At 46.7% G+C, this 27887-nt stretch overlaps 1 protein-coding gene across 1 annotated transcript in view; it reads left to right on the top strand.

Annotated features, from left to right (window-relative positions):
• The window catches only part of NEU4 (neuraminidase 4), a 294710-nt gene that overhangs the window by 239232 nt on the left and 27591 nt on the right, over window positions 1–27887 (top strand). Inside the window, exon 4 of the mRNA XM_085634187.1 lies at window positions 23411–23666. Within this exon, the coding sequence (XP_085490313.1) occupies window positions 23411–23666 (256 nt within the window). The remainder of the gene's footprint in view (window positions 1–23410; window positions 23667–27887) is intronic.

The following is a 27887-nucleotide window of genomic DNA, read 5'->3' as shown; positions in this document are numbered from 1 at the left end:
GATGGCAGCGGGTCTCTGAGACCAGGGGAGGTAAGTGACTATCTTCGAACTGCTGTGCTTGAGTTGCTTGGGTTGTTGTGATCAAAAACTTGGAGGTAGGAACTTCTTTTCATTTATTGCCTTTCGCATCTTAGTCTGATGTACCCCAGCAAAGAGTGTTGAGTCTCATCAGCATCCCTGTGTGGGCAACTATGGGGAAACACGAGGCCCTGGAGGTAGCATCAGGCCCACCAACTGCAAAAAAGGACCTCAGGCCAGCAGGTGCAAACTGAATTATGGACCGGATAGACGACATCTTAGAGGAGGTGAATGGGATACTGGTCTCTCCAGTCGAGCAGAACTCTGAGCAGACTCCGGATGCCTCACTTAATCACCAGTCCTGTCAAGAAAACAAAAATCCCAAGAAAAGTGTTCCAGAAATGTTTAAGAGGAAAAAGGCTGTTTCCTCGCTGCACAGTGACCCTATATTGGACTCCCAACATTGCTCTAGTGTTTCTGACTCACCACCTGAGGAGAATGCAGTGACTGTTGTAAACCCTGACATAATTTGCGAAAATAGGTATAATGTCCTGAACCCCCAGGATAGCAGCATAAATATTACAAATACGAGTGGGGGGGAGTAATTGATGCTGAATTGGTCGGGGGTTTCACTGCTTTAACAACACTGATGGAGATGGTCGGAGGGCTTAGGGATGAAGTTTTGGCTCTGAAACAGATAATAAAATGTCCATAAGACAGAATAGGCAACTCACAAGAGAGGGTCCAAACAATGTCTACATTTGCCCAGTCTCAGGGAGGTCTGGGCCACCCAACCAGCTCTGGTCCATGATCCCTTCCCCCCCGCTCGACTCTCTTTCTAGACACAGACCAGGCTCAGCCAGATCCCATAGCCCAACATGCCTCGGCTCTCCACGGCCGCAAGATAAAACAGGCATCTGGCCCAGCTTTTAACTCTCTCTCACAAACTAGGAACCTCAAGGGGGCTGGATATGGTAGGGAGAGGATTGAGCCAGAAGAGGAAAATGGAGGAGCCCGGGGTCCTAGATCAGTACAAGGATGAGAGAGAGCCGGACTAGGGGAGAGAATAGGTACTTTTGGTTACCATGATAGATTCAATCATGTCCTCCCCGGCCCCGGCCATGTTACACAACGATATTACAGAGAAGGCCCTGAGATCGCAAAACCGTATGGACCTATTTTTCATCAGCAAAGGCCCAGTTCTTTCTAGATCATGTCCCCAAGATAGCCCCCAATGGCCGGGAGAGCGAGGATTCATGTCCAATAAAGTTACTCATTGGCTTAGATATGTGAAGGGATGCCGCTCTATTATCAGGAGTGACATCCTAAGAGTAGAGTGCACTGAGACAAATGAAAAGATTAATGATGTTGTAAGGGTAGTTCTGAAGGACTATAGGTTCATCGAAGGGTTACTATCTAAGGACGTCCAGAGGATTTGTAATATTGCAACCCAAATCCAGATCAGGTATAGGGATGTTCCTGGCATGCAGAAGGTCCCTAGAAGAGAGTCACCCAACTATCTATTCCTTAGTGACTTGGGTGACATTGATTAACTGAATGTACCTTCTACAGGGACAAATCCTGTATTTAGACCTATTGCTAGTCATGGGGCTTGCGGTGAAGTGAATATGGGCAGCTTGAGTCTTGGGGCAAAGTGCATGGAGCATATTCCAGAGAAGCTAACAACCTCGTCCCCATGGTAAGTGACAAGGGATAATGACATGTATTGTCACACTAAACACTCAGGGGGCAACAAGTTGGGGGGGGGCAACCAAATGTGGGATCATTTTAAAAGAGCTTGCTAAGAAACTAGAAAATACTTCATTCCATGGTCCTGCACAGATAAGCCCTGAGCAGAGGGAATTTGATCAGGCCCAATCTACAGCAGACCACGATTCTTGCCATAATATTTTTTTTTTTTTTTTTTTGAAACCGTTTATTACAGGACTCAAACGTTGTACAAGTATGGGCCTACAACCTTCCGGCCGGCCGCTAGCAAGAAAAGGAGCATACGGTATACATTTGTAAAACACATGGTGCCGCTGCCGAGCATTTACAGGAGATAACATCGTTGCGTGCCACATTATGCAGACCCCATCATACGGTTCCATTTTAAATTTAAAGCACAGCAAACACAAACAAACCCACAAGGCAATCCTCAATCGAAATAGCAACACGTGCTCCCCTAGAGGGGGGAATCTAGCCATCCATAGGAATCTCAAGAGGGGGGGGAGAGATCAGAACTAGGATTAGGGACACCCAATGCCCAGGTACCGGGGGGATGAGTTGGCTAAGGGGACGGGGCCGGCGATGGATCAGGCAGTAGGGGTGGAGCACAGATTCCCCCGCGGTAGGCGTTCCAGGGGCCTCACACTTTCACCCATGTCGCAGGCTTACCTCTCGCCACATACACCACCTTTTCCCGAAACATGCACCAGTCCATATGCTCCTTCCAGGCCGAGACTGTCGGGGGGCTCTGGGATCCCCACAGCTGGGCAATATCACGCTTGGCAACCATATATCCCAGAGTCACCCACCGCGTCTGCGGCACCGAGTAGTCGGTAGGCTCCCACACATTCAATAGGCATCTCCTCGCTTCGGGCAACAGCGCCACATGCGTGACCACTCGCAGCACCTCATGCACACCTCGCCAGAACCCCTCCACTTGCGGGCACTCCCAAAGGATATGCAGAAAGGTCCCCAGCGCACCACACCCACGCTTACACAAACCGTCTTCAGCATAGCCCATACGCAGGAGCTTTGGCCCCGTCATATAGACCCTGTGGAGTATCTTGAGCTGGACGAAACGAAGGCGAGCCGGTATGGCCACCTCTTTCGGGGAGGCCCCCGCGGAGATCCAGTCCTCGTCGTCCAGCTCCAGCCCATCGGCCACCCAAGCCTCACGAAGGGCAGTCAGCAAGTCTGAGCGATCGTTGATCAGTTTTTTATAGATCAGTGAGATCGTGCTATCAGGGACGTGTCCGTCCAGCACTCTATCCTCCAGGGGGGAGCACTCCGGGATGGAGGCAACGTCCGGAAAGACGGAGCCCAGCGCATGCCGGACCTGCAAGTACCGAAAGTACTCGCTGCCCTGCAACTGAAATTCCGTCTGCAGCATCTCGAACGTTTTAAATCCTCCCCTCGTCCAGAGATCCCCCACTCTGCTGATGCCTATTAAATCCCACTTCTCAAAGCCCTTCGAGGTCCACAAGGAGCCCAACCGCTCAGATGCGTATAGTGGTGACGCCCGGGTCAAACGGTCCTTCCACCCCATTGCAGCATTAGCCGCGTGCCACACTCGCACCATGACACGCGTGGGGCCCGTCAGGCGAGCGTCGGGCGCGCTAGAGTAGAGCGCTCGATTATAGTCACCACCTGGAAGTAGCATCCTATCCATTTCAAACGCAGGGTTTAAGGCTGGCCCATATAGGCCCTGATTAATTGCGGCTAGCTGGGAGGCCCAATAATACCGTTTAATATCCGGGAGGGCAATCCCCCCATCATACCAGGGGAGCGTCAGCTTAGCCAGGGCAATACGTGGCCTCCCGTCCCAGAACAGGCGGCGCTGCAAACTCTCCACTTCTCGGAAGTAGCGCGCTGGGACAAGGTCCATCGTGTTCTGTAACGCGTATAGGAAACGCGGCAACGACATCATTTTAAACAATGCCGCCCGGCCGAGCGGCGAAAGCGGCAAACGCCGCCAGCGCGCGACATCCTCTTTCAGACGCTGGAGGGGGGGAAGCAAGTTCCGATCATACCGAGCCTCCGGGTCCAGAGTAATGAAGACACCCAGGTACCTAAATCCCTGCGGGGCGACCTGGATCGGACAGCCCCGCGGGAGGATAGGAGCCTCCCCTGAGAGAACATACACACACGATTTAGCCCAGTTGATGACCAGACCGGAGTTACGCCCGAATGAATGCAGAACATCAACTAGTACTATGAGTGATTTACGTGGGGAAGCTAGGTACAAGAGGATGTCATCAGCGTAGCTAGGTACAAGAGGATGTCATCAGCGTATAAGGATACGCGGTCCTCATTCTCAGGGGTCCAGCGGAGACCACGGATGGAAGGCGCTCCAAGGCAAGTGCAAAAAGGAGCGGCGATAAGGGGCAGCCCTGTCGAGTGCCTCGGCCCAGCTCAAACGGAGCCGATACTCTTCCGTTCACCACCACCTGCGCCAATGGGCCCGAATATAGCAGTTTGACCCAACTGATGAACCCTGGGCCAAATCCAAACTTCGCAAGCATCGCCCAGATATATGGCCATTCAAGCGTGTCAAACGCCATGGTGGCGTCTAAGGACGCCAAAATGGCCGGCTCCCGTATAAACGGGGCACATGCGAGCACACCGTGCAAACGCCGCAGATTAAGGGCCGTGTTGCGATGAGGAATAAAGCCAGACTGGTCCTGATGAACCAAATCGCCCACCACGCCGACCAGCCGATTGGCCAGTACCTTAGCGAGAATCTTGGGCTCCGCATTCAGCAGCGAAATGGGCCGATAGGATGTAACCCGGTTCCGAGGTCTCCCCTCCTTGTGGATGACCACGATTGTAGCCAGACGCTGGTCCGGCGGGAGGGAGCCCACCGAGTGTGCCGCCAGGAACATAGCCCGGAGGTGGGGTGCCAGCGTATCCGGTCGTAACTTATACAACTCGACAGGGAGACCATTCGGACCCATGGCCTTGCCGGAAGCGACCGAACGTATGGCGAGGGCGATCTCGTCGGAGGTGGGAGCGGCGTCCAACGACACCCTGTCCTCCCCAGAAAGGGAGGGCAGCGCAATATCACTGAGCAGGGCGAGGGAATCCTCTTCCGAGCAGGGAGACACCGGGGAGTACACCCCATGGAAATAATCCGCAAAGCAGGAGACAATTTCTTCTGGCTCAGTCACACACACACCATCCGTTTTCTCAATCAGCGGGACCACACGATTCGCTCTCTCTTTTTTGTCCAACCACGCTATAAGCTTACCAGCCTTATCACCCACATCATACAAACGCCCCTGTTGCTCTCTACTGAGGCCCCTGGCCGCCTCCGTGAAGAGGGCCCTGTAGGCCGCCTGCTTGAGTTGGAGGACATGTAATGCAGCATCCGTCACCCCACCTTCTAAATTCCCCTCCAACTCGGCTATTTCAGCCTCCATCCGGGTCACCTCCTCCCGCTCGCGCCTCCGGGCATGGGAAATGAGGGATAGGGCCTCCCCTCGGAGTACTGTCTTGAAGGCCTCCCATAGCGGTATGGCCGAAGGCGCAGACCCCACATTCTCATCAAAATATCGCTGAAGGGATTTAATCAATGCAGCGCGAATGGAGGGGTCGCGCAGGTACCAAGGATTGATTGGGACCACCCTACCCTCACCCCTCGGAAAGACATCAAAGTGCAGTAGGAGCGGGGAGTGGTCCGAAATACCCCGTGGCAAATGGCGTACCTCTCCCACCCTCCCAACATAGGCCGCCGGGACAAGGACATAGTCTAGTCGTGAGAGACTACCATGGGCTCCCGAGTGGAAAGTATACTGCAGCTGCGCGGGGTGTTTTAAACGCCAGCAGTCCACTAATCCAAATGTATCTAAGAGGCCGGGGAGCCACGCCTGTGCCCGGGGGAGGTCCCTAGGGGGGTGACGATCCAAAGATCCAGATACCACCGCATTGAAATCCACCCCCACAACCAAAAGCCCCCCCGGAAGGCCAAGGAGAAGGCGCCCAAGGTCCGCAAAAGTGGCCGACTGCAGCCCCGGTGGGATGTATATTGACACAAAGACAACCACTTTGCCCTCCAGTCTTCCCACCAAGACCGTATAGCGTCCCCTATCATCGTGGAGCACCTCATCAATCTCCAACGGGAGCGAGTTCTTCACCATGATGCCCACACCCCGTGAGCCGGACGTAAAGCCCGAGTGAGCCACTAGGCGATAGCCACGCCGATTCATGGCGCAGAAGGAGTTACCAATGAGGTGTGTCTCCTGCAGAAAGACTACATCAGGCGAGATTCGCTTCAAAAATTGCAGGACCACACCCCGTTTGATCCTGTCCCCCAGTCCATTCACATTCCAGGATTACAAAGTTAGTTCCCTACCCCCCATCATATACAAAAGCCATCATTCGTACCCCGGAGAGCACTGTAAAACCAACACAATAATACGTTTGCCTTGTGGTAAAAACGAACAACACCCCATCCCTACCCACCCACCCCAACAGAACTCCCCCCTCCCTGCACCCCTGCATGAGCCCAAACAGCCCCCCCAACGTGCAGTGTGCCTGTCGCCCCATGTGTAGTTAGACTAACTAAGCCCCCTAGAGGAGGAGGGAGAACCCCCAAGAGACCCAACACAACCTCCATAGGAGGGGAACTTACAAAAAACTGACGCAGAATTAAAAGTGGCATCATTTTCGTCCAGAGTGAGGCCCATTATGAGACCCTCAGTCCTGATCCAGCGTGCCGTCTCCCCCCGCCGCCCCCCCCCCCCCGCCCCCCCGATCACGATCCCCGGGCAGAGTATCCAGCCAGTCCCCGGCCGCCTCGGGACGATCAAAGAAATGCGTGCGACCATCCACCTCCACACGCAACTTGGCCGGGGAAAGCATGGCATACTTGAGGTTTAGGTCCCGAAGACGGCGTTTGACACCTAGGAAGCTCAGTCTCTGCTTCTGGACCGCTGGAGTGAAATCAGGATAGAAATTAACCTCCATATTGTCTAGCTTGACCGGTCCATGCAGTCTGGGGGTTTGCAGGATAGCGTCTCTATCCCGAAAATTGAAAATCCGGGCGATGAGAGGTCTCGGAGGGGCTCCGACATTCGGCCGACCCCCGGGAACCCTGTGAGCCCTCTCCACAGCGAAGAATTTGCTCAGCCCCCGTGGCTGGAGATGGGTAGCAATCAGGTCCTCCACAAAAAGATCCGCCGCCGCCTCCTCGCGTCCCTCGGGCACCCCGATAATGCGGATGTTGTTCCTCCGTGCCCGACTCTCGGAGTCCTCCAGGCGTCGATCCATTAGCGCCGTTGCCCGACTAAGCCGGCGCACCTCCGTTTGCAAGGCCGCCACATCTGTCGTTAGGCCCGATGCGGTGTGGGCCAAAGAATCTACTCGGTCATTGGTTTTGGAAAGATCGGCCCTCATCAGGCCAACATCCACGAGGACCGAGTCAATCTTCTGCGCCAGTGTATCAAACCGCTGGCCCACCGAGGCCTTCATCTCGGCAATGGCGCCCATAACATCTCGCAGAGTCAAATCTGCGGGCAGGTCTGGGGCATCAGGAGGACTCTCAGGGGGCTTGCGCGGTCCATCGGGCGATCCCTTCTGGAGGGTATAGCGGTCCATACTGTTGGCCTGATGGACGGCGCCGGGTCGATTTGGTCTTTACCCGGTCTCCATCTTGTTTCGTGGCCATGGCCGCCAGACTCCCAGTCGCACCAGCCACGTCGTGTAGGGCAGGAAAGCAGACACAGGCTCCGGGGGGGCCCCCTCGGGGCAGCGGGGCGGATCACAGCCGGCAGGCAGGCAGGGTCTCCCAGCAAGGCCACACCACACCAACACCAAGGACTCCGCGACCCAACCTCGCAGAGACAACAAGGTGGTGCGAAAGCGAAAGTGAAAGTGCGGGGCACGCGAGTCGCCAGGCCCTGTCTGCCGCTGTTGTTCACTTTGTCACTGGATCACCCCACTGCGCAAATCCGGGGTCCGGCGAGGGGAAGGCCGCACACTTCAATCGGTGCTCACTCCGGTGTCCGAGGTCCGATTCGGAAGCGGGAAACGGGTGCCACCTCAGCTCAGGTTCACCAACCTAGTCCCCTCATCCAGGGCAGGATAATGTCAGGATATTCGTAGGAGGTCGCGGAGGTCCTCGGGAGCCTCGCACCTACGCGGCCATCTTGGTTGCGCGCTAGGCTCCTCCTTTGCCATAATATTTTGACACACAAACCTGCCAAAGGAACACAATTGGTAGGCCTGCCAAGAATGTCCCCTGCTTTTGCTGTTAAATTTGTTTACATAGACCACGTTATAAGCTCAGGTGAGGCTGATGCCACCTCTGCTAGTACATCTCTGCCCCTGATCATCATAGGATCATGGTATCCTAGCATTTCAGCAAATATTGGCATACAAAAGGATTGTCATGGGGGCAAGATGGCGGCCAGCACCCTGGCCGAGTAAGCCGGTATTAGCACCCTCTCCTAGACGACCCGCTAGAATGACCCGCTAAAACTCACTATCAATACAGCGTGGTTCACAAATCTCTGCACAGCAGCGGGAGATTGACATGATTCGGTGGCTTCGATACAACTACAACAACTTATTGCATCGGATATTATCGGCCCGAGGCTTACCGGGGGTCAGCCTATCAGTGTCGGATCGAGGTACTCAGCGCCTTCAGCGGCTCCTGTATTTTCAGCGCTATCAGCTTGCCCGAGGCCTCGGTTGGCGCAACGCTAGGATGCCTCCAAAAAGCCAAGCCAAGAATCCTCCAAGAACGGCAGCGAGAGCTACCGCGCCACCCTCATCTGCAGCCCCCGTAGCAAAGCAACCTTCCCCGCCGTTGGCTGTGATCTCAAAAGGCAGTCAGTTGGAGTGCGCTTCGGCGGTCAAGTCTTCGAAATCAGGATTACCTCCGGTTCCTGCAATGTTTAAATTTCGTAAAGCCGCTTCTAATAAAACTCCACAGAGCCCTGCAGTGGGGAGTTCTTCTTCAGCCGTCGCTGCAGTTAACAAAACTGGTAAGGATCAATCTGCCCCCGCTGTAACTCTTGTAATAGCTGTACCTGCGAATACCAATGGGGGTAGTAATGAGGGGGATCCCACAAGTGTACTGATGCAACCAAAGGGAGAGAATGATTTAGAGAATGTAAAGGAGACTTTCTCATATGCTCAAACCATGCCTGGACTGGACTCACAGACCAGCAGCATGCTGAGAAACATAGTCCCTACAGACTTACCTCCTAGTATACAGCCAGCGGTGACGCATCCTCTCTCCATAGATTCATCGCAGGTCTCTATACCTCCTACCCTCTCAAATATAGAAGCTGATACTGACGGCGACAATTTCTATTCACTATCCGACCATACAGGATCCTCAGTTGCCGATGAGGGATTGGACAAAGATTGGATGGACGATGAGGATAGTGTATCGGGGGACTGGCACCTTAATGAAGTTCTGAATCTGGCTGACACTATAAGGGATCCCCCTACAGTACGTAAGGCACCACAAGATTCAGGCAGTAATACAGGCTCTCTGGCATGGGATTATTCATTTTCAGGACAGTCTGCTGAGCAAGCTAATGTTCAAGATCCCACTACTCACGATTCAGTCTCTAACTCATATCTTCCTCCTGGTGAGATGACTTTGGCAACAATCTACCAAACAATTATGGCACACCGGGAGGAGACCAGACAAGAGAGTGCACGGGCGCAAGGGACATGCCGTAGGATCCAAAATTCGCTACGAAGAGTGATTAAATCATGTGCAGATATTGCATCTAGGGTCACCGAGGCTGAGACCCGGATTTCGTCAATGGAAGATGACTTAGTGGCTCAAAAATCCACCATAGATGCAATTCAATCCCAACGGGACGATATCCAATGGAAATTGGTCGACATAGAAAATCGCGCCCGAAGAAACAACCTAAGAATTTTGGGGGTCCCCGAGGGTAAAGAAGGCTTGGACACTCGACAGTTCATGATTGACCTATTCACCGAGGCGTTCCCAGAGGTCAAGGAATGGGATTGGCAGTTAGAAATTCAGCGTGCTCATCGCTTCCCTTTCAAGCCGAAGAAACGCTCAGGCCAAACAGCAGACAGACCTCGTGCTATTTTAATTTGCTTGCATAATTTCTTAGCTAGAGAGAGGATTTATGACCTAGCTAGGCCTGATAGACAAATGTCAGCGAAGGGTTGTCAGTTCTTTGTAAGGCCTGACTTTTTTCCAGCCACAGTTGAACGGAGGTGGCAGCTCCGTCAGCTTATTGCCCCCTTTCAGATGAAAGGAGCACAGGTCTTTTTGCTTTCTCCTGCTAAACTCAAAGTTATCTACCAAGCTCAGACAAAATATTTTGAATCTGAAATCTTGGCCAGAACTTTTTTGGACTCAATTTAGAAAGCAAATATAATCAGATCTTAAGTTTCTTAGCTGTGACCTACCTGTAGGTGTATGAAGCTTCTGAGTGGAGGCAATGCATTTTTGTGGGGTGTAATATTCTTTGTATATTTATGCAATGTTTGGCTCTTGTCTGTCACCTCCAAGGCAATGCCTCCATTACAATGTTTAGATAGCGGCAGCGTCGGGAGGGGGGGCGTCTGGGCTCATACCGGCTTCTCCATCACACGGACCTTGGTCCTATTGCCTAGGATGGGGGGTGGGGGTTTGAGGTGGTTGTGGGGGGGTGGTTGTCAGGGGAGCAGGGGGTGTAGGGGGAAGGGTTGGGGGGGCAGTGGGGGTGGGCAAGTGGGAGGGGTAGGGGCACAGTTTAAAAAAAAAAAGCTTGGAAAAATGTTTTGGTTTTTTATTATGTTAATGTTTTCACTATGACAGTCACGATTCTGGTTCATATAGTCACATGTCGTAATGGCGTCGGCTAAGATACGTATAGCATCATGGAATGTCTGTAGTCTTAATAATGGCAAGAAAAGAGCATTATTCTCAACCATTGTCCGTAATTTACATTTAGAGGTTATATGCTTACAGGAAACCCACGTGCCCTGGAATAATCGAGATTGTTTAAAAATCCCTGGTTTTGACCTGATTGGGTGCTCTCGACAATCCTCGATGATAAGAGGGGTGGCAATTTTATTAAGGCGAGGGGTAGGATCCTGTGTTAGAACCACACAAGACAATGGGGGGCGATGGGTCATTGCCGAGCTTTTCATTAGTGGCACATTATTTACCATTTGTTCAGTATATAGCTCTAATCTCGACGACCCTGAAGTTCTACATTATTTAAATGTTGAGTTAGCGCAGTGGCCTCAACCTATCTGTCTCTGCGGTGACTTCAATATAAACCTTACGGCTGACTTTAATCTCATGGATGGACAAGGAAGGTACTTGGGCAAGAAACCGAGAGTATTTAGGGCACTGCAAGCATTAGTCCAGGAACATTCAATGACCGACCTTTGGTACCACCATTTCAAATATTTAGATGGCTATACATTCTTTTCTGCTCCGCATAGAAAAATGGTGTGGTCGGACTATATTTTTCTGTCTGATCAGCTTGCAGACTTTACCTCAATCTCAATTTTTCCCTGCATTATTTCAGATCACAATCCGGTGGTTACCACTCTTACTCTGAATGGTATTGTTAAACCTATTAAATCATGGACTTTTGAGAGAAAGCTTATAACAGAACAGATGTATTTAGATCATATGAGGCCGTGGGTGTCTGAATTTTTGAACATTAACAGAGAATCAGCCTCTAGTAAAATTGTTTGGGATACATTGAAAGCAGCAATTCGGGGTGAAACTAAGAGCTTTTCATTTTTTCATCGCAAGCAAATTCAAGAACAGATTAGGACCAGGATTGAAGCTTTACGCTCTGCAGAAATCTATCTTACTGACGCAATCAGGGAAGGTCAGGACTTATCTTATAGTCAAACTGTAACGCCCTGAACGTCTCAGGATCGTTTAACAGACACGATAATGAGAACGCAACCACTTGTGAAGGTTTAGTTATTTTAATGAAGGCAAAAATAATACAAGGAATAAACAAAGGTTATAGTCACTGGAATCCTCCAGGCTAAGTACGTTACCAGCCCACAGCACGGATGGTCCTAACCGTCCTCTGCATATACGCCGATCCCGGCGTATGCCAACAGAGGGCAGAAATGAAATGGCCGACAATGCCAATCGGTAGGCTGTGAGGGGCACGAAGAGTGTTGGGGAGAATCGAGGAGTCAGGGAAACACCCAGCCGGGGTCTCTACCTGAAGGGAGCAGCCGCTCAACCTCTTCCTCAGACTGCACCGGGACGCGGAGTCACCTCCTGGTGATGCGTCACCGATACCCCAATCACAAGCAAAGAAGACTGAACCGAGAGCAGCCACTCGATCGATCCTGTGGACTTCCGAGTCTGTAACGCGGCAAACACCTCCTGGTGTGCGTTACAGCTGGCAGTCCCTGTATCTCTGGTCGGGCTGGGAGTTACGATTCCAACCAGCAAAAGCGCCACTGCGCTTTGACTCAGCCGAGTCAAAAAGCGAAGCTCAATGGTTATCCGGTAGAGCTTCCGGGTCCTTCACAGGTGACGATGGGGCAAGACACGGCCCAGGGAGTAACGACTCGACCTACCTCCGTTCTTGCCTTACTGGAGCACCACTCCGGAACACTGCTCTTCACTAAGCAGGTACGTCGGTGTAAACACAATATCCGACAGCGTTGTACCTCCCGGTTCCTCCCTTTATAGGGCGTGTTTTCCTTGAGTTATGTAACAGCTCTCCTGTTTACATAAGGGCGTGTTTTCCTTGAGTTATGTAACAGCTCTCCTGTTTACATAAGGGCGTGTTTTCCTTGAGTTATGTAACAGCTCTCCTGTTTACATAACCTCTCAACCGCTAAGCATCCTGGGAGATGTAGTCCGTTTTCGCTGGTTACCGTTTTCCTCCCCTCGCATGACAGGAATTCTTGACACAAACCCAGGTAACCAACATCAGAGCTTCTTTGCTAGAGTTCTTTGGACAGGACCTCGCAGCTAAATATCTTCAGTACCGCTCGACGATGTTTGAGTTTGGTGAACAATCGGGCAAGGTGCTGGCTAAACGACTCCAGCAACGAGCTATGGCTAACCGCATTACCAAGATTCAGGACACTCATGGTAATATTCAAGATACTCCAGAATCTGTCCTATCTGTTTTTTCTGAGTTCTACACATCCCTTTATACGGAAGAAATTGAGGACTCAAATGCAGACTATGATATCAGTACCTTTTTAACAGAACTTAACACTTTCAGAGTAACAGACCAACAGAATATGATTTTGGCGGCACCCATAGAATGGGATGAGGTGGAAACTGCACTGAATTCATTGGCTAATGGTAAGGCTGCAGGCCCGGACGGAATTCCTTTGGAATTTTATAAAGTATTCCGGTCCGAGATCCGTGAGGATTTTTTGAAGATACTTAGAGAGGCACAACTAGGTCAGATTCCAGATTCCTGGTGGTATACAACCATCATTCTTTTTAAGAAGAAGGATAAGCCAGAGCTTGATCCTGCATAATTTCGTCCGATATCACTAATTAACACTGACAATAAATATTTGCAAAAATCTTGGCAACAAGGTTAGCGTTAGTGATATCACCATTAGTTTCCATTCGTCAACATGGATTCATTCCAGGTAGGGACACGGCGGACCATGTCCGTCGTGTTATAGCACTATTAGACTGGGCCCAGGCCACAGGATTCCCCCTCGGTGCAATCCTGCTGGACGCCGAAAAGGCGTTTGACAGGGTTGCCTAGCGGTTTCTCTGGCGGGTTTTGCATTGGAAGGGGGTTTGTGCTAACTTTATTCATGCCTTGCAGTCACTATATATAACACCTCGGGCAACCCTATCTATATCTGGAAAGGTTTCAAGTTCTTTTGCAATCAGCAGGGGTACTAGACAAGGGTGCCCTTGCTCGCCCCTGCTGTTTGCCCTGTATATAGATCCATTTTTGAGTAAACTTGAACTTTGCACGAATGTAGTCCCTGTTAGGATTAATACATTCGAATTCAAAGTCCTAGCATATGCGGATGATATTATAGTGTTAACTAGAGATGTCTCCGCTTCATTTTTAGCAATTAAAGAGGTAGCTAAACACTATGGCCAGTACTTGGGCTATAAACTTAATGCTCAGAAAACCCAGGTGGTCCAAACAGCTGCGATGGGCCCTTCTAATGCGCCGGTGGTTGAGAGTGCACGGTACTGCGATTGATAGATTGCCCGATATGAACATTTTGCCCATTATAGATAAAGCCAGTTTTACATTACGCAGATTAGATAACTTACATTTATCTTTGTTTGGAAGACGTAATGTCTTAAAGATGCTGATACTCCCAAAATTTCTATATGTATTTAGGACTATCCCATTGGAATTTGCCCAGTCAAGCCTTGTCCGCGCAGAGAGATGCTGCAGTAGGTTTTTATGGGGCTATCGTCATCCGCGCAGGGCAGCAAAATGGATGCAGTTACCATTGGAAAGGGGCGGGTTGTCGGTTCCCAATCTGCTGCTATATAGTTGGACAGCGCTGATTCAACACTTTGCTGTTCTGCTGTTTGGGGACAGAGCAAATCTCCCACCATGCCGCGCACCATCTATCTTTGAGATAGGTCTTGGACAGGCTGCCAAGGGGTTATTAATGTCAGTACTTGAACCTAGTTACTACAAAAAAAACAAATTCAAAGTTATTATCTCTATGTACTCAGTATGGAGGAAGGTTCGGCGCAGATGGTTAATTTCTAGCATTAACTTCTATACCCCCTTGTCAGCAGCCAGATTGCTTCCTTGTAATTTCCAAGACAATGTTACAATACGGTGGCGGGCACAAGGTATCAAGACAGTAGGGGATCTGGCTTATGAGGGGAGTATGGCTACCTTTTCTTTTTTAAAAGACAAGTTTACATTAGATACTCACGAATTCTTTAAATATCTACAGGTTCGAAGCTATCTTGGTAAACTTCTGCACAACACCCCAACTTTATTTTGTAGGATTACACTTATGGATTTAATTTTGGAAAATTCACGAATTGGGCCAATTTATAGAAATTTACGGTCAGCTCTACCTGACGATATATTCATATATAAAACTAAATGGGAAGCCAAGCTCTGTAAGCCTGATATTGATATTGTCCAAGCTTTAGAACTTTCTAGCAAGGTTTTAATTTCGGGGATCCTACGCTCACAAAGTTATATGGCCCTGTACGATCTTTATTATACCCCAGCCAAAATATGCAAATGGGGAGGCAGGGGGGGCCACATCAGCCCTAGATGTGGCATAATAGCAGCTAATGATGTCCACATGTTCTTCACTTGCCCCAAACTGGCCCAGTTTCTCCAAGATGTACAAACATTCATTAATATAAGCCTTAAAATTCCCTTGGTTTTGTCAGCAGAATTAGTGATATTGGGGTGTGAGACCGATAAATCAATGGATAGAGCGAGTCATATTACTGCTTTAATATTCATTGCAATGTAGCAAATAAGATTATGTATCACATCGGAATGGATAAGCTCTGCCGCCCCAACCTTCGTGAACTGGAGAGCAAGGATCTTAGCCCTCCACAATTTGGAGTTAGCTGTGCTTATGAGGGGGGGGCAGGAGAAGACGGGAAAGGGGCACACAAATATGGGCCCCATTTACACAATGGTTGGAAAGCTAAATGCTATAACAATTTGGCTGTGGTAAGCCATTTCTTATGTCTACTATTGTTATTATTTGTATTATTTGTAGTAATTTTATGTTTTTTTCGTGGGGTAGTGAGATCCATGGGTTCGTTTTATTTTCAGTGTGGGGATAGGTATGTCTAGATGACATATAGGAAATGATGGCTGCAATAGATGTAACAGATGTCAAAGTCAATGTCAAGCAAAAAAAGCTATGTGATATGTTTTTGTTTCCAAGCTGAAATAAAAAAAATAAAATAAAAAAAAAAGGATTGTCATTAATCTCATGGAACCTGGCAGGGATTAGATCTAAACTCGCTGATAATGAATGGCTGCTATTTGTAGGGGGAAATGATGTCTGTATGTTCCAAGAAACTTGGGCTTTAGAAAGAATATTTATAAATGGTTATGCCACTTCTAGAGTGGAAGCCGCGCCTCAAAATATAACTGGGCGAACAATGGGACGATTAAACATTCTGGTGAAACATACCACTACCTTTGCCCACTCACAGCTAAAGATTGACTCCCTAGATTTAATGGGAGTTCAGTTTAAGTTCCCCTCTGAGCTAACCATGGTACTGTTCAATGTGTATGCCAGGTCAGTTTCTGTTAGGGAAGATTCCCCTATTTTGGCCTTTATGGACAATAAGATTGAGCTCTATCAACAGCGAGCAAAAGTTGTGGTAGCAGGGGATTTCAATGTCTCTTTTGAGCCTACAACTTCGCGTAATGCATTGTTTGAAAAGGAGGATGAGATATGGAATATGCCAGGCTTGACTAGCGAGCCCCAGCACTCCTTTTCTAGTGCTGCGATGCAGGTAGCATCGATGATGGTTGGGCACAGACTAAGCGCTTGCAATGGACGGATTACATATTACTTGATGTAAGGATTTGGCTATTGATGATTGATATGGTAAAGTGCCCCGACTTGACATTGATCATAATCCATTACTTTTAACTCTAACCGGAGACGCTCTCAACAGAGAGCTGGTTGGGAGTCTTACTGTAATGCCTGAACCAACACTAGCCAATATCTCAAGAAGGGTATTGTGGCCCTGAGTATTGCCTAATGTTAAACTACACTTAGAAATGTATAAATAGCACGTGCACTTCTTCTTTCATTTCAAAAGAAACTTGGCAACTTCTATTCCAATTTCAGATATTCATAAACATTTTTCTAGAGAATTATCTCACGTTTTCCATAAAAAAAAATTAAAACGGAGGCCCCTGCGTGGAAAGGTAAACCAGTGGTATAATGCAGAATGCAGGGCTGCAAAACGGCAGTTAATAGCAGCACTTAATTAATGAAATGGTTTTAATATTAGTGTGGTACACTACAGATACAATGGCACACGATAAGGCTAAGAGGGAATGGGCATACAGGATTTGGGATGCCATGCTGCAGGCTGTTAGAATGAATGACAACAAGGTGTTATGGCATGTAATGTCCCATGGGAGCTAAGACACTGTCAAGAAAAATCTTTACTATATTGAACCAGACAAATGGGTTCATCATTTTACAACATTATATTCAGAAGAAGCCATTCCATCTTTGCTTCACTTCCAAAATCAGAATTGTGATCTCAGAGATAATACAAATATCCCTAATGATGCTGATATAGCATTCAGTTTGGCTGACACATTAGCTGCCTAAAAGCAGCTAAAGCTCCAGGCCTGACCACATCCCAGGCGATTTGTACAAATCTGAACCATCAATTTGGGAATTTTAAGTCAATCCCCTATCCAATGCAATTGTGGCTGGTGGTAGGATCCCGGGCACATGGAGGGATACAAAGATAATTCCGGATTTTAGAAAAGGAGACACCTCCAGTCCACCCAACTATAGGCCAATCAGCCTCATTGATAATCTACAAAAAATATTTCCTAAGCAACTTCTCGAAAAGTTGCTATAATGGATGGACCCTAATCAAATCCTGTCGTTCTTCCAAGCAGGATTCCACGCTAAAACTAGCATGTCAGACCAGGTTTTTAGGTTCTCATTGCTGTATTGAACGTATGCTCTGATTTTTAATCAAAACTCTATGCGGCTTTCAGAGATCTGCATGCAGCCTTCAACTTAGAACCTCAAAGGCTTCTGTGGAAGGTGTTAATTGAAATGGGGGCCCGGTCAACCTGAATAATTTAATTTCAAGGCTGCACAAAAATTATTATGCTCAGGTATGATGGGGCAACCAAGGGGAATCAACAGAGCAGATTCTAATTTGTCGTGGGGTACGCAAAGGTTGAGTTTTGGCTCCCACTCTGTTTACATTATATATAAAATGTTGTCAAGGAACTGCAGGACAGTAACAAAGACTCTCCTATATTGAATGGGAACAAGATTCCTATATTACTTTTTGATGATTATTCCTTACTCATATCGAAAACCTGTATCTGTCTTCTAAATGTAATTAACAAGTTTCTGAACTTCTGAGTTTATAGGGGCCTGGTAATAAATGCATAAAAAAGGAATACATGATTTTTGGGAAAGGTCACATTAAAAATAGTACTGTGACAGTGGCTGACGAATCTCTGGAAAGAGTTTATTGCTTTGATTATCTGGGTGTTAAACTGCCCGACAAGCTTAGTTGGGAACCCCAGCTTAGAAGAAGCACCTTACTTGTGACACAAAAATCCAAAGCAATACTCAGACTGCATAAACAAACTGGGTCCAGAGCCAGATCCCCAGCTTTGGTGGTATATCAGGCCAAAGCACCGGGTGCTGCCCTTTTTGGTGTCGAAGTCTGGGAGTATGCGGCTACTCAAAAGTTAACAGTGGAGGAGAATACATTTATCAAATCACTTATCTGTGTTCCTTCAAGTATACCCCTTATTCCACTTTTCTTGGACTTTGGTAGCAAACATATTGCAGATATGGGGCACAATTAAGTCCTTTGATGTTTTGGGTTAGTATCTGGTCTACCCCAGACCTAATAGAATATAGGAGCACATTGAGGGATTTGATGAAGATCAATGGTGCCCTCAAGACCCCTTGGTTACAGTACATTTCAACATGGTGTAGGAGAATGGGACTAAGCAGACTTTGGATAGTTTGGAGAAAATCAGAAAGTCTGAAGTTACTGTACTCAAAAACAGGTATTGGGCCTTCCTGCATGACCAACAACTAGCTATGGATTCTTTAGGTCATCTGGCTGATCAGTTCATTGAATTCAAACCTAGCACAACGTTTGAAGTTTTCCTTGATATAATTTCTCCCGCCCAGCCAAAAGTCTGCTTGTGAGCATTCGGTTGGGTAGCCTGCCACTAAAAACCTTCACGAGCAAGTGGGCAAGGGAGAGAAATTCAGACAAATGCCCTGCCTGTGGAGAAGTTTTTGAGACCGGGGCACACGTTTTGTATTTCAGACCAGAATATTGCAGCCCCGCAGGAAATGGATACACCCTTTCTGCTTAAACCTGAAGGTTAATTCTTATAACATTGCATACAGAATTTTTAAAACTGACACCTCTGAAACAATAGTTTTTTCTGTAAGTTGGTTTTTAGCCCATCTTTGGCACACACGCTGAAAGGTTGTGCTATAGCAAGACGAAGAGTACATTACTCCCGTCTTAGAATTCAATTCCGATAGCTGGGGTTTGTACAAATCTCTTCAATTATATTATAATTGTTAGACCTGGGACCATTGGCGTGGGTCTCCCAACCATTTTTCGCTGTGGTCTCCTCTGTTTTTGCTGGTAATAGATGCTCTGGGCGCTGTGCCACTGCCATTCAGTGCCACAGCGCGAATGCTCCCTGTGTAAAGATGACATGTGAATTGGTATATCCATTATTGGCTTATTTGATTTGCCTGTTAGTCCCTAGTAGCGTGGCCTGTGTGTGCCCAGGGCTGGTAAACCAAATGCTTCTGGTGGGCCTGCAGCTCTGGTTTGCGCCACCCACAGAAGCAACTTGTAAAGTGTGTCTCAGACCTGCCACTGCAGTGTCTGTGTGCAGTCTAGAACTGCCATCTTGGCTGTGAAGTGCACCCACTTCCCAGCCCCTGAACCTTCCCTTGGCATCATGTAAGCCACCCCTATGGTAGGGTGCATTGTATGTGTAAGGTAGGACATGCTCTGATGTGTGTAGAATGTCCTGATAGTGAATTACACCCAATTTCGTTTTTCACTACTGTAAGGCTACCTGTTCTCCACAGGCCAGAATGGGCAGTTTGACTATTACATTCTATAGTCCTAACTGACCCAAAGAACATGGTAAAAAAACGAATTTAGTATGCCTGGACTCAGAATATTAAAATACACATTTTATTGAAGTTTATTTTTATATTCTGTGTTTGAAAATACCACTTTTAGAACGTAGGTATTTTCTTGCCTAAGCCTTCCAGTGTGCTCTGCTGTTATGTGTATTGGCTGTCTGGTTTTGGAGGGACAGGGCAGGCTGAGTCAGACCTGGGTTAAATAGAGAGATCTGCATTGGAGTATGGGGAGGGGTAGCTCCTTGACCTGAATAGGGCTGTGCCTGGCAAGGTAAATGCTGGCTCCACCTCCCACTGTGCGTCTGATGGCAGACCTCCTCTTTCTGAAAGGAAGGATGCAGCCTGGTAAACAAAGTGCTCCAGGGCTGGGCAGAACTGGTTCTGGCTGGGTTCAGTGACGTGTAGCTTCTGAGAACAAAGACTTTTGGGGTATAAATATCTGTGCTGAAACCCCTACAATTTGTATTGCTTCTGGACGACAAGAAGAACCTCTGTCCGTGTAACTGAAGGAATCTGCAGGAGAGGACTGTCCTTGTGCTTGTGTGCTGTTTCTTGGACTGGCCTGCAGTGGTTTCTACTGGACTTTGAAGAAGAGAAAAAGGACTTTGAAGGAACTTTTATTTTTGCTACAGCAAGGGCTAGAAGAGAGCTAGCCTCCTACTGGCGTCTCAGGCACATCAGACTCCACCACCAGCCTCCTGTTTTCTCCCAGCGAGGATTTCTATCTGCAGGTGAGGCTCCTGTGAGCTCCAGGGCCTCTAGTTCTACTGTGGAGAAGAGAGTTCTGAAAATCGTCGCTAATGCCCGTTAGCGAGCCGCCGCAGCTGAAGAGCGTAAGGAAAATCATCGCGCTGCTGCCGCTGAGTGCTTGCTACCGGAGATCCTCGCATCACACGTTTGCGGGCTGCCAAATGCTCGCTAACCCAAAGATTATCGAATCGCATGTTTGCGGGCCTCCAAGTGCTCGCTAACCAAAGATCATCGCATCGAGTTCATCGCTTCACGACATCGCAGCACGGACAACGAGCGTTCGCCATTTCTTTTCATCGCAACAAGATCGCATACGCAATAGGCTCGGCGCATCATCCTCCCATCGCGGCAAGGATTTCATCGCATCGCCGGCTTAGCGTGTAGAAGTTTGTCGCTTTGTCCTGCACACAGATCAGTGCATCATCCTCCCTTGCGGCAAGGATTCAACGCATTGCTGGTCACGCGTGATGAAAATCATCGCTACAACTCCTTAGCGACATTTTGGTTGCTTTGCTACAGAATCCAGGTAGTTTGTGAGTAAAAGGGTCGCAGAGGCCACTGCCTTGAACTGAACTCCTCTTTGCACACTTTGAACTATTTTTGCAGCATTTTAAGAGTAACCCTATTTTCTAGTACTGTGGATTTTTACTGTTATTGGTCTTGTGTTAAGTCTATATATAAAGATACCTATTTTTTATAACTACTTGTGTGGTGTCACTTTGTAGTGTTCCTCACTGTGTTACTGTGTATGGTCATAAATGCTTCACACACTGCCTCTGAGATGAGCCTAACTGCTCGTGCTACGTTACCACAGGGTTGAGCAGGGGTTATCAAAGGGTGTAGCCCACTTACTCTGACTTAGGAAGAAGGGTCCCTACTTGGACAGTGGTCAGCCATTGCCAACTAGAGACCCCCATGTCTAACAATAATGCTGTAAGTCACTAAGCTAAGTAAGGATACATTAGCTCTCTGCTAGATTTGCACAGATGTAATATTAGAAGAATACTGCTGTCCCTTTGGTATTATAACTGTTTTTTTATTAGATCTCTTAAACATGTGAGAAAATGTTAATGGCCTCTTTTACCCACTTATCTTTTACATTGTACAAATTGTATTTTAACTATAAACATGTTCTTGTATTTGTACGCTTGATGGTTTTTGGCAAATCAAATAAAGCTTATTCGATGATGACCCTGAGTTGCTCTAGCGTCACTTTGTATATTTTGTGCTAAAAAAGAAAAAAATGACGTTGTTGCGGCCTTAGCTCCTTGTAAATATGACCCTGTGTCTTGGACTCAGAAAGATAAGCCTATGCATTAGAGAGATTAGCGACTGGCAGTGTAAGCTCTATGTACTCAGATATGAAACAAATTGAAACTTACCTAAGGTTATTCAACAAAATTGTTGCTTGTACAGCCTGTGTGTGAGCTCACACCTGTGCTAAATTCCTGCCTAAAACTCTTAGTTGGCATAAAAACTGTAGAATTTGGCTAGAACCCTGTAGATTTATTTTTTTTAGAACCCTGTATCTGAACCACCATTGCTGTGTGTAGTATTTCATATTGCTGTGAGATGAAAGTGCTTCTCTTTTTACTAAAACTAACACTGGGTTATGGTGTCTGTTGTATGGCTGTTTGAGTTCTGAGTGTCTATCTCCCTCACTATCTCCCTGAGAAGTCTTTGACTGCTTTCCTTCACTACCCTGAGAATCAAGTGAGGAAGGGTGTACTTGGCTCAGTTTGCAAAACCATAGTAAGATGGACCTCAGGACACCAGAGGCAAAGGCCCCCCACTACCAGGGCTCTGCCTGCTTTGTGGCCCCCGGTACTGCATCTGATTAGGAATGTATTGATGGATGAAGGAATGAGACAGTGATTGACTACTTGGATGGAATTATTGCATTACCAATTTTAATTAAATGGATTAATGTTTTTAGAAATGTATATTTTTTATGCTGGACGGTCTTTAATGTAATCATTTATATATTATGTTTTGGAACAAATTATTGTAATCCCACTGCTATATTTTATCATATAATGATTAATGATTTTTATATTTTATGTACTTTATATGTTAAAGAAATATAGCAAAATAAAGAATTTGGACTGACTGACCACATGGTTGGAAGATGGAGTGCATGGATGGATGACTAGATGAATCGGTAAATACATGAGTGAATGAAGGCGTTAAGGGCAGTGTGTGATGTCATAGCAGTGTGGGGGCAAGAATAGGATGATGTGACGGGTGAAGTGAGGGTACAAGTGTGGGTGATGGGGTTGTGTAAATTATCCATATGAGTAGAGCAGATGGGCTGCAAGCAGCGCAGAGAAGCAGGGTGTCTGAACCATGGAGAAGCGCCCATGAACTTCCCGAAGGTTGGTGACTCTCAGGATATTGAAATCAGACTAATAGCCTGGGGAGAGGATGAGCACAGGCCTGGGTCTCAGGACACTCCCAAGCTCCCTGTCACTGTTCCTGCTATTCGCCAGTGTCTGCTGCCAGCTCCAAAAAAGGCTGAATAGTCAAGCTCCAGTGCCGGTCAGCACCTTAATGGGCTGCATTCAGGACAGGAGGTACCACTATCTGAACAGGAGATCTTGAAACCCTGCAAGGTGATGTGCACTTGCTTAGGGATCGACACCAAAGCAAGGCACTAACATAGACAAATCTAGAATGGCTAAAGCCTTTCTCCTAAATCAAAGATATACAGTGCTGGCCTCATGTGAAACAAAGCAAAATAGCAATACAGACAGAAAGGTTGGTAAACGTATCTTTCTGTTTTCCCCATAAGCTTCTTTCCAATTTTATTTTTGAATTTAGTTTAAAAAATGCTAAAATAGGAGAAAAATGTTTCAAAAGGAAGCAATAAAGTCAGAGTTAGAAAAGTGACTAGAAAACAGAAGAAAAAGAGAAATAGTTGAGTGAAAGAAAATAGAAAAAAATGCAGTAAAGATTAAAGGGAAAAAAATAAAGATTAGTGAAGCGCTAATCTAAGAAAAGCATAAAAAACAAAAAGCTATGAGTAAAATGTCACAACTTTGCAGGTATGACCATCTCACACTCATTGCTGTTTTTTTACTTTCCACAGTGGGGAGACCTGAAGGCAATCGAAACAGCCTTCCTGAAGAAACATCGCTCTATGAACCCATGTCCCCTTTACGATGAATTTACAGGCACTGTCTTCCTTTTTTTCATCGCTGTTCTGGGAAAGATTCCAGAGTCATACCAGATCGTCACCGGCCAAAATCTTGCACGATTGTGCTACGTAACCAGTAATGATCAGGGCAACAGTTGGAGTGCTGTCACAGACCTAACCAGGCAGGTCATTGGAGGCTCCATCAAAGGTACTATACAGAAAACCAGCAATAGGCATTAACAGATTTGTCATGCACTCAGCAGGAGCTATTTTAGGCATGCAGCACTGGGATATAGGCATCAGATAATATCTTTTTCTGTGATCACAGCAGTATCAGTCTGGCAGCGATGATAGGGCTACTGGTGTCACAATCCACATGCTATCAGTAGCTTTAAGAATCCCTTTATGACATATTATCACCAATCCCTTGGATTTTATAGGAAGAGGTCTAGAAATACACATCTAGGCAACACCAGCACCACTGGTCAGAGACTGAGGACCTGAACATAGGAGTAAAGTAAATGTCATAGGATATGATTAAGACAGTTCCAGTTCCTCAGATGTAATAGAATGTGGTCCAGGCTATGCCCACATCATAGGTGAAACTGGAGAATTAGGCTGCAGGATCTTATTCAGGGGTCCCTGAGGAGTTTAGGGTACTGGGCATATATTGTATTAACGAGAGTCTTTTACACAAGTGGCTAGGGTCTTAACATTTCTGTAAGACCCAAAACTGATCACCAAGTACACCCCTTTAGCACTTGATCCTAAGAGTAGTGAAATTGAACAGTCCAAGGCATATTCAGGACAGACTCAGCACTCAACAGACATAAGGTGACAATAATAACTCCAACCTGAACCTGACCTAAGCTCTGCAGCACATACTTTAGTTTTAGGCGCAAAAAAGTACTTACATTTTACTGTACATAGATAGGTGCACAAGTGGTTGCAGCGAAGGTGGTTGTGGGGAACTTACTGCTTGGGTCTTCCTCAGGACAATCTCAAACTCCCCTGCCAAAGAAGCAGGTGCCCACACTGTGTTGCAGTGGGGCTGCTCCTCGGGTGTTCTTGGGCTTTTCTCAACACTTGGAGCTTTCTTGAAAGTTCAACTGTCTTGACGGTCACAGTTGTCACAGGGGTTTGGTACTTCTTGGTGCTACACCACTGATGGTATTTCTACTTGGGATGAATTCTCAGACATCTTCACCCACAGGTGAGAGAGATACATCTGGTCCTCTAGACCTCGCTCGCATTCGCTTGGTCTAGGTCATGCCCTGTGTCATCATTTCGGCATTTCCTTTTTTTCTCACATTTGCTACTTACATTCTCCACTTCTAAGCAGTGTTTTCTTCATGCAACACAACCTTCAAAGTCCTTCCTCAGCTGTTCATAACCTCTCTACCTTGAAGTAGGATGCAGATCACCCCCCAGCAAATTCTACACGTTTTCACCAGGTTACTGGTCCCAAACCTGTTCAGATGGAGTGGTGGGCAGTGTCTCAGCTCTGGACCTCAACAGATCTCCCTGTCGCCACTGCTTCCGAACCCCAAGCTTCTGGTTAAAAAAATCTTGGTACACTGACTGGAAGCTTCTGCTTCATCTTTATATCCAGGGTACCAACAGTCCTTGTGTTCCCAATAGTCCAGTTTTCGGGCCAGGTATGCATTTTTGTGAATACTATATAGACTGCTCCAGCCATGGACTTTGTGACTAATGTGAGTAGGAGTTTTCTTTCAAAAGCTAACAAACACAAGAGCACAAAGGGGGAAAGGATTCCCCATTTAACTTTATGTTAACCTGTGGATGAATAACCTCTCCAAGTTAGCAATGGCTTAAGAAGGGGCAGGGTAAACTACCTAGCTTCAAAAGGACCTTAATTCCTAATTCCAGCAACACTGCACTGTTTGACCTACTGGAAGAAATCTTCTGGAATGCTTTTAGGGGAAAATCTGCAATATGCATTTGCTTTCTGGGCTGTCCCTTCAAATCTCTATCTTAGGTACGATACAGAGCATGTCTGAAACAAAATGTAACCCACTGTGTCTGTAGCCACATCACTCTCTCACTCTCCATATGTTATCTTCACACATAGGCATAGCACCCGCATTCAATATCAATATGTCTATATTACATCCAGATGTAACATCAGTTCGTCCTATGGATGGGCGGAGGACTGAGAGAGGCCAGTAGGCTTCTTTCTCAAAGTAGGCAACCAGAAAAGGGCCAGCACTTGTGCTTTAATCATTTAACTGCCACTGACGGCCCTCTACAGCCCAGGAAGATGATAGTAGTCACTCTCCTAAGTAAAGGAGGCACACTTGCTGTGCCCTCCCACCACAGAGCCTCGCTCTAGGCCTCATTCCACTTCAAGGAAAGGCCTCAGTGCACAAGCATGATTGTCATATGTCTTGAGGCGGGGTCAAAAACAGTAGCGCTTGGTATGGGGTGATCAAGGCAGTGCCCTTGTAGAAGAAAACACTGCTCCTGTATCTGGAAGATAGCTTGGTGTCCTAAGAAGGTCCTTCCTGCATGTCCTGAGGAGACCATCTAAATCTATTCTTGAGGCATCAACCTTTTCAGGACTCAAACAGAACAAATGATATACAATAATGTACAAAAACTATAGTTCAAGGGGTTGTCAGCAGAAAATTTATGGACCGCATGAAAAACTTTTCATGCCACCACTTAGCTCTTTGGCTTAAAGGATTCAGGGCTACATGTACATAGGTTCCTAATAGCAAATGTTTGCAATTACTAAGTGGAAATCGCAAACACCTATGTGCAAATGTGTCCTTGACACATCTGGTGATTCATAATGGTGTCGAGATTGACCTACCCAATTAATATTGATGAGGTAGGTCACAATTTGCGACCCATTGGGAATCCATAAAAACACAGGGATGGTGGCCTGTTGGAGACAGCAGACCACCATATTTGTGCTTGCATTTAAAACAAGCAACTTTTTTTTTAATGCAGCGTGTTTTCCTTAAAGGAAAATGGAATGTGTTTTTTTTGAAAAACTAAACGTTTCAGTTTCATTTTTTAGGAGTAGGCAGTGGTCCTTGAGACCACTGCCTACTCTTAGAAAACGTTCTTGCATGCATTCACAAAGCGGAAGGTGTGCCTTGGGGACCCCTTTCTGTTTGCGGATGGGTTACCACCTACTTGAATTAGGTGGTAAAATGCGAAATGTTTCGCAACCGCAAAAAGTTCGTACATAGCACTGCAAGTCACTATTAGTAAGTTATGCCCTTAACACACCCTTTCCTAATACCAAATCGCTAACCCATTTTGCGATTCGGTAATAGATTACAGAATTGTAAAACAGGGTTCTGTACATACAAAAAGGCTTTTTTGCAGTCACAAATGGCCCACTTCACAGATTCGGGCCATTTGCGACAACAAAAAATCTACGTACATGTGGTCCTCAGCTTTGGACTTTACATATAGATGCAAGGACTTTTTGTGAGAGTTTCTTTTTTGTAATGGAGTTTTTACAAGTACATAATGTGAGCAGTTTTTCATGTATGCTACGGAGAATAAAATAAATGAGAATTGGTTATTCCGCCTATATCTCTGTTTATTAATGACACAGCAGTATATATGCCATCAAAAACATATGACATAGTTGAAAGTCCAAGCCTAAGTACATTCAAGTTAAGAAACATGCTGCATGCAAGTTGTTTTTAGTTGTTTACATGGCGATACCCCCCTGATGTTTAATGTTAGTATGCTACGTAAAATACTATTGATAAGTAAAACAGATGTATCTACTCCAGTAACCCTTGTGGTAATTCATTCATCTTGCAATTATTATAGTGTTCTCAACTTTAGAAATACAATTCATATTATATCATCTGGGTTGAAGGTTATATAATGTCACTTCTTGGGATGACATTGGATCTTATGATATAATTCCCTAAAATGTTAGTAGGGTTAAAGGATGTGTGATGTCACTTATGCTTCCTCAGGGATTTCGTTGAATCACCGTCTATGGACCTGTGATGGAAAGGGAAGGTCATCACCCTATTCACCTCAGCCTTCTTGAGAAGTTCCTCCAGGTGAGGACCAAAAATGTGTTGCCCAAGAAATGTCAGTTTCCCACGTTCATGTCCTAAGCCAAAAGTTATTCCAGGGAGCAACAGCAAACACAATCCACAGAGAAAGGACCTTAAGCGGGTCCAGAGAGAATTACAAATTGAACTGCAACTGACCCTCTCTATTAGGTCAGTCAGATCCCCACAATAAGAACCCTCTTACACAAGGGTAAGGAGAGAGTGAAAAACCCTAACCAGTGTACAAAGCACACGCATGAGCATGGAGGGAGAATGCATGTTAAATTTTAAGTGAATTGTCAATGCATGCAGTTTAAAAAAAGAGACAGGTGTATCAGTATTTCTGTAATTCATGGACTGGTATAGTAGTAAAT

This window comes from Triturus cristatus, chromosome 11 (genome assembly GCF_964204655.1).
Source record: "Triturus cristatus chromosome 11, aTriCri1.1, whole genome shotgun sequence".
Taxonomy (NCBI): domain Eukaryota; kingdom Metazoa; phylum Chordata; class Amphibia; order Caudata; family Salamandridae; genus Triturus; species Triturus cristatus.
This window is presented reverse-complemented; position numbering and strand designations above follow the sequence as displayed.